The following is a 7612-nucleotide window of genomic DNA, read 5'->3' as shown; positions in this document are numbered from 1 at the left end:
TTGGATTTGATTAGTTTTTATTATCTCTTTGGGTCATTTACAGACTGGTCCATTTGGGAGTCAGTTGAATTGGACAAGAGGGTCACATCTGTCTCCGACTGAGCGACAGGCCACAGGTCTACATCCAGTGTGGAGTTGTCTTCCTGTCCACCCTCTGGAAGGATCACGGTGTGTTCAGGAGGTCCACTTTCATCTTCCTCATCATCTATGATTAGAATCAGGTTATCACTCGTCATGAAGTGAAGATACTGTTTTACCTTCTAGGTAGTTGGAGAATTCCTCAAGAGGGATGTCATCTTCATTGTCAGAAGTCAGCTCTTCATCCTGGTTTGATGTGACCAGACCGGGAAGTAGTCCCTTCTCCAGGTCTAAACATGGAAGCACACTTTAGCAAAAATAACCGACTTCAGTGTTTTTCAACCTTTTTTGAGCCACGGCATGTTTTTTGCATTGAAAAAATCCAGACACACCAGCAGAAATAATTTAAAAAATTAAACTCAGTTGGCAGTAAAAAGTACTTGCAATTGTTGGATATTAATTTAAAACTTAACCAAGCATGCATCAATATAGCTCTTGTCTAAAAGTCTGTCACTACCCGTGACTTAGAGTTTTTGTAGTTTTCCTGCATGTAGTGTTTTAGTTCTTGTCTTGCGCTCCTATGGGTGCTTTTCTTGTAGCAGTTTCATGTCTTCCTTAAAGGCTATTCCCTGCTTTGTTTTAGCAATCAAGACTATTTAAGTTGTTTCAATCCTTTGTGGGGACATGGTCATGTTCGGATGTACATTGTGGACGCCGTCTCTGCTCCACAGTAAGTCTTTGCTGTCGTCCAGCATTCTGTTTTACTTTGTTGCCAGTTCGGTTTTAGTTCTGCGTAGCCTTCCCTAAGCTTAAACGCCTTTTTTAGGGGCACTCACCTTTTGTTTGTGGTTTGAGCATTAGATACCTTTTTACCTGCTTATTGTGATCACGACAAACAGTCTCACAAAACGTGTTCCCGACATCTATAAAGCAATTAGCTACCGGCTGTCACCTACTGATATGTAAGAGTATTACACGGTTACTCTGCTGAGCTCTAAACAGACATAATTTGCAGACTATAATTACTAGTTTGCAAAAAATGTTTTAACCCAAATAGGGGAAATTAGATAATCTCACAGCACACTAGTAGTAAAACTGATTTACTTTGGGTTGAAATAAATTACCCTGTCTGTAGCTGAGGCCGCTCTTCCACTGGCTGCCATACTGAGGTCTGCCGAACTTCTGGAGGATTGGAGACTGCTCTTCCTCAGGAACCATCCAACTCTTCTGCTTGGCCGGCAGCACCAACATTGGACCCACTCGCGCCTCGTCTTCCCAAACTGGAATGGATTTAGAGTTACGGAAAAAAGGCGCACCATTTACATTGCGGGAGCCGCGACTATACCGTTAGCAGGAAGTCTGCTGCTCCTCCACTGCGGTTGAGACGCGTCCATCTTGCTGAAACCCCGAGGACCGAACTTGGCGGGCTTGTTGAGAGTTTGTCCGACGTCGCTTTGACAATACCCACATAAGTAGTCGTTGCCGTCAGCTGACCTCCACCTGGAAATCAAAATCTGTTCACACACCTTTTTATCCATGCAAACCTAAGCGAATACTTTCCTCCCATTGACGAAAGTGCAGGCTTTGTTTGGCACCTCCGCATCAGTGACTGGCACCGCGTTCAGGTGGCATGTGATGTAAAGCTGCGGGCAGGAAGCGGTCATCTTATACCACGAACCGCAACACAAGTTCGCTTTGGAGAGCGAGAGACACTAACCTCTCCTCGGTCCTCATTGTGGAACTTGAAAGCGTCAATGACCAACTGGAGCTTGTCATCTTGTGTGCGGACTACGAAATGGGACTTGGAACCCGGAAGCTTGGAATCCAGCAGGCACCTATTCAGAAGTAGGAGTCAGCATTCCTTTTAAATGAGTTATACTTTTATAGCGCTTTGAAAACTATTTCCACATTCACACACTGATGGCGGGAGCTGCCATGCAAGGCCCTAACCACCACCCATCAGGAGCAAGGCTGAGGTCGTGAGTTTAAACCCCGGCTGAGGCATACCAAAGACTATAAAAATGGGAGCCATTACCTCCCTGCTTGGCACTTAGCATAAAGGGTTGGAATTGGGGATTAAATGGACGAATAGAACAGACAAGTCATTGTTTTGTCTGTTCGCGGAAAACAAACATCCTAATCTACAATTTGACTCCCTCGAATGGCCTGGACGCTGTGAAAACAGGACCAGGCTGTTCTGAAAAACACCCGAGTACACCACAATGATGGACGCTTTTGACCTCCCTCCCTCCTCAACGACACCTGGAGTCGAACTTTTGCAGATCGGCCAAAGTCTATAAAAAACATTACATCACACCCAAGACAATTGGGCACACACGCACACAACCCCCCTCCCCACGCCTTCACCACCTCTTGTTTCCCCTCAGGGTGATGTTTGGATGGCAGCGCTTCATAGCAGCGGTCGCCTTCCAGGGCCCCAACTCCCCGCCCCTCTGTTGAGTTTGTTGTGATTAAATGTAACGTGTTTATGTGTGCATTGCATGGAGGTTTTTTCCCCACTCCAGACCCCCAGTCTAGATTGTATTTTTTTACCTTTTCCCCATCTTTTACAGGGCACCTTATGGCAACCCATCAGCGTTCCTGTTCTGTAACCCTGTACACTGTTTGTCTAATCTTGAACGGGTTTGTGCTGAAAACAGTTTTGTTGTACTTGTGCAATTACAAGACCTATCTAAATCACCAAAATGATTCCCGAGCGTGGCCACCGCTGCTGCTCACTGCTCCCCTCACAGGGGGTGGAACAAAGGGATGGGTCAAATGCAGAGAATAATTTCACCACATCTAGTGTGTGACTATCAGTGGTACTTTAACTTTGTGTCTTGCTCAAGGACACAACGTGACTAGCTTGGAAGGTGGGGATTGAACCAGGAACCCTAAGGTTGCTGGCACAGCCACTCCCAAGTTAAAAGTTGGCAACTCTGGATTCAGTTAGCAAAGCTATTCATTCCAAGTACAATTTTCTCATTCTGACACTATTGTAGATGGGCTCGGGTGTACCTAATAAAGTGACCATAAGGGCTGCCGGTTCAGAGACGCTCACCCGTGTTCGATGAAAACATAGCGGGGCACGGAGTGGATGTCGGGCTGCAGCGTGGCCACGCAGCTGCTCAGGAACACACGGAGCCCCATGTGGTGCCCCACTCGCACAGAGGCCTCCATGAACATGGACTCTCCCAGGAAGTAGACGTTTGAGCTCCTCTCAGACTGCCAGTCATCTGCAACGTGAACGTAAACATTTAATGACTCAAGGGCTTTGAGCGGCGTTTACAACTTTTGTAAACAGCGACAAATCTGGCAACTTTTTTCCCCCCGGTTTTATTGGAGGCTCTTACGGTCCTCAACGAGCAGTGGCGGGTGCTGCCGTTAGCCCCGCCCCCATTCCAAAGCACTCACAGGCGGTCAGTCTGCCGAGATGCAAAGCTGCCGCCGTTTTCGCCTTAGTTTCAAGAGCAAGATTATATAAATATTTCTTCACTGCCAAGCGACGCTAAAATTCCATTCCCATGGTTCATGTTAATGAGCCAGTCAGTAAATCAGTGTCACACCCTCCAGTCTTTTGAGCAAATTTGATTTATATTCTAATTGAATTTACTTTAACAGGGGTGTCCAAACTTTTTCCACTGAGGGCCGCACACGGAAAAATTAAAGCATGCGGGGGCCATTTTTATATTTTTCATTTTCAAACCATAACCAAATAAATTGATTTATTTATTTAACCTTTAGGGGTCCCGGGGACTATAAAGGTCTTAGTCATTTAAATGTTAAAAATAAGTCAGATTATAATTATTATTTAACGCTTACAGTAAATTACTTTATATCAACCTCAAGTTGATATAAAGTAATACAAATTTAAAAAACGTATGGCTTTTGTCAAAAACTCAATTTTTTAAATAATAAAACTGAAATATGCAGTATTTAGTAATTAGAGCCCTAAAAGATCAATGCAGGACACCATTGATTTTATTTTTCATATTTTTGAGTAATCAGTGAAAAAAATAAAAAAAATCACTAAATATATTTATAAATATAAAAGGTGCCCCACTCATAAAGTGATACATTATTATGTTTTTCTTTTACTTTCAACACTTAAGTTACGAGATCAACTTCAGACATATCTGTTGATTTTATGCTGGAACTATTATTTTGTTTTATGCTCTTTTGTCAAAGAACTTTGATGTTTGTATATGGCTACTACACAATATTTACCACATAAAACATTTTAAAGTGAAATATTTGATGTAATTGGAGCCCTGAAAATAATTATAACATGGATTTTTTTGTCATTATTTTTTGAGCAAAGGCAAAAAAGAAATATAAAGACAAAATAAAACAAAAAAACAGCCTGCATGGCAGCTTTTGTGTCAACATTGCAATTTTTTCTCGTTAGATTTCACATAATTCCACTTTTTTTAAAGTTCTTTTTACAATAGTATTTCCAGAATGTGTGGCGGGCCGGTAAACAATTAGCTGCGGGTCGCAAATGGCCCACTTTGGACACCCCTGCTTTAAAACAAGCCAAGAAACAGTTAACATTTTCCATCTATATCTTTCAACTCTAAGGACAGTCATCCATGTTTACCATGAATTGATTAACGTGGACCCCAACTTAAACAAGTTAAGTGGTCAATTGTACAGACTATGTACTGTACAGTGTAATCTACTAATAAAAGTCTCAATCAATCCCATTTTTTTCCTTACTGAAGAGTTGGCAACAATACCTGCTCAGTGGCTTTGTGGTTAGAGTGCCGGTAGGTTGTGAGTTCAAACCCCGGCAGAGTCATACCAAAGACTATAAAAATGGGAGCCATTACCTCCCTGCTTGGCACTCAGCATAAAGGGTTGGAATTAACTATGAACCGCGGTGCATTATGGGACTTGTAGTCCGTGTTATGAACTGCCCAGTTTTGACATTACAGTCCAAAAGGCGCATTGTTTACGTCTCATAGTTGCATGAAAAATGGAAACTTTAAATCAGGGGTGTCAAACGTACGGCCCGCGGGCCTAAGAGGATGAGTTTGCTAAGTATAAAAATTAGCTGACATTTTTGAATGAACTGCTGTTCTAAATGTGTCCACTAGATGTAACAAAAGCAATTCTTTGTAGATGCTACATATGTACAAAAAATAAACCACATGTTAGTGCACTAGTCGAGGAAAATGAGCCAACTACAGAAATAACACTAATTTGATTATTTTTTATCTTGATAGATTGAAAATTAATAAATTGACTTTTGAACATTACATGATTTATTCAGAAAGCATAAATAACTACTAGCCACAACATGTAAGTGTAAAAAAACATGATTTGTCCACTTTCAGAATGTGCTTGTTCTATTTTTATTTATTTTTTTAAACAGTCTGAAGTTTCCTTTATTTGTTAATCTATCATGCTGTGATTTTACCAGTCCAGCCCACTTGGGAGTAGATTTTTCTCTATGTGTCCCCGATCTAAAATGAGTTTTACACCCCTGCTTTAACCTCTTAAGGCCCAAGCTGTTTACATGCTTTTTTATTTTTAAATTTCCCTTTGCCATTTGGGCTTATTGGACCCTAATTAGAATAAAAACTAAGAATCATCTTTTGATATGTACTTAGCCCATAAGTACACAAATGTGTACCGTCATGCAAATTTTTATTTTTACACTTTTTTTTCCCAAATTCCATTGTATGTTATACTCTTCGGACACCACCAGATGGCAGTATAAGTGTCCACATAAGTGGCCATAAGACCCCAATTCAGTAGTGTACACAATTTTGGAAATAAGAGCTAAAAGGCCTTTAGGTTATTAAGTATTAGGTGTGTCATGCAAACAGACAGGCAGTGGAAAGTCAGTAGCTATGCAACAAACACTACATTATGGGACTTTTATATAAATAATTTATAAATAATGTAGTCCTAAGGCCCACTTTACATATTGAACTTAAATATGTAATGGCAAATATACCATCACAGGGTGTAAATAGTGCAATGATGAACCTACTTGACATAATTCTGAGGTTAAAGTCCAGAGATTCTACTGCAGCTTGCGTGGACCTGAAGGGGACCCATGTGGGAGAAAGGGAAGAACTGGATAGACTGTAGCGCCTGTGGAGAACCAGAACACATTAGAACCACATCATGTAAAAATAAGACACAAAAACACACCTTTTGTAGTGACACTCGATTGGAATGACAGCCTCGTCCATTCGGATCAGACCATCAGGTGAAGGAGCAGGAGTGTAGATGAGCAGGTTGGTGTAGACCAGAGACTCCTCGTTCATCTGGGGACAAGATCAAGTCAGCACCAGTTTGGATCAAGTTGCAAACTTCAAAAAAGTAATTCTTTGTTACCCAGTATTTGGTGCCACAGTCCAGCAACCTGACAAGAATCCTGTACTGGTCCTCAGCGGATGGTGTGGCCCTACAGAAGTCTTGATCGTGATCCACCCCGAGACGCAGCTCAAAGCTATCGACGGGCGCCCCCACGCCGAACAAGTCAGCTCGAATCAGGATCTCCAGGGAGTCCGGGTGGCAGGTCACACTGACCGTGTTGAGAGGCCGCCGCTGGTCCACGGGAAGCTGGTCTTGTTTGGAGGCCGCCTGGTGACGCCCCGCAGGACTCTGCTTGGAGAAATGGTCCAAACGAAGAGACAGAGACAAAGGCGATAGCAGCAAAAGGAGCAGAGTCAGGTGGACAGGTAAAGACGCCATAACTGACGGTCTCAGCACACCACAGACAGCTTGACCTTCAGTCTGCTGGCCACCTTTTTATGCTGCAGACAATCAGGCCACACCCTGCTCACCTGAGGCCACACCCTGCCCACCTGAGGCCACACCCTGCTCACCTGAGGCCACACCCTGCTCACCTGAGGCCAATTACACACTAATCACACACACGCACACACACGCACACACACACACACACACACACACGCACACACACACACACACACACACACACACAGATCCGATTGAAAATGTGTCTTGTTAAACAGGTAGCAATGCTTTTAGCTCGCTAACATATAGGATTAAAAATATATATATTGTTATTATTATTATCAATTTTTTTTATTTATTTTTTGTTATTATTTTAATTTCTTTTCATTTTGGATTTTCTCTAGTTCATGTAAGCGTCTCTCAATGGATGTGTGAATGTGTGTGGGAGTGGAGGGGGAGAGTTGTTGTTTTTATTCTTTGTCTTGTGTGTTTTGTTTTTCCTCTGTTTGTTATATGTTTTGGCTTGTGTTATTTTTTAGAAAATAATTAATAAAAATATAAATTAATAAAAAAATTGATACAGTATATATAGTTTTGTAGTCTTAGTTTTACTTTAAATGTATTTTTCCAATTTAAAATAATCATTATAAGTTTTATGAATTATTAATAGAGATGTCCGATAATATCGGCGGCCGATATATGCGTTAAAATGTAATATCGGAACTTATCGGTATCGGTTTTTTTATTATCGGTATCGTTTTGTTTTTTTTTTGTTTTTTTTTAATTAAATCAACATAAAAAACACAAGATACACTTA

The 7612-nt window shown here is 41.6% G+C and overlaps 1 protein-coding gene across 1 annotated transcript; it reads right to left on the bottom strand.

Moving 5' to 3' along the window:
• Nucleotides 1-6831, bottom strand: LOC133642776 (zona pellucida sperm-binding protein 3-like). The gene is made up of 10 exons (XM_062037160.1): nt 6430-6831; nt 6244-6359; nt 6080-6183; nt 3140-3314; nt 1796-1913; nt 1641-1721; nt 1424-1580; nt 1203-1358; nt 258-368; nt 1-205 (listed from the first exon to the last, which is right to left on the bottom strand). Exons 1-10 carry the CDS (start codon nt 6787-6789, stop codon nt 21-23), a joined length of 1563 nt encoding a protein of 520 aa, XP_061893144.1. The 5' UTR covers nt 6790-6831; the 3' UTR covers nt 1-20.
• Between the last annotated feature and the right edge of the window lie 781 nt (nt 6832-7612).

This window comes from Entelurus aequoreus, linkage group LG25 (genome assembly GCF_033978785.1).
Source record: "Entelurus aequoreus isolate RoL-2023_Sb linkage group LG25, RoL_Eaeq_v1.1, whole genome shotgun sequence".
Lineage (NCBI taxonomy): Eukaryota > Metazoa > Chordata > Actinopteri > Syngnathiformes > Syngnathidae > Entelurus > Entelurus aequoreus.
Note: the sequence above shows the minus strand (reverse complement) of the source record. Positions and strands in the feature narration are given on the sequence as shown.

Bases quoted from the DNA above. Each gene is read 5' to 3' on its own strand.
- LOC133642776 (XM_062037160.1), bottom strand. From the start codon at position 6,789: ATGGCGTCTTTACCTGTCCACCTGACTCTGCTCCTTTTGCTGCTATCG. The intron at 6,184-6,243 runs GTGTGTTTTTGT...GGTTCTCCACAG, and splicing joins ATCGAGTGTCACTACAAAAG to GCGCTACAGTCTATCCAGTT. The intron at 1,359-1,423 runs GTATAGTCGCGG...AATCCATTCCAG, and splicing joins CAGCAGACTTCCTGCTAACG to TTTGGGAAGACGAGGCGCGA.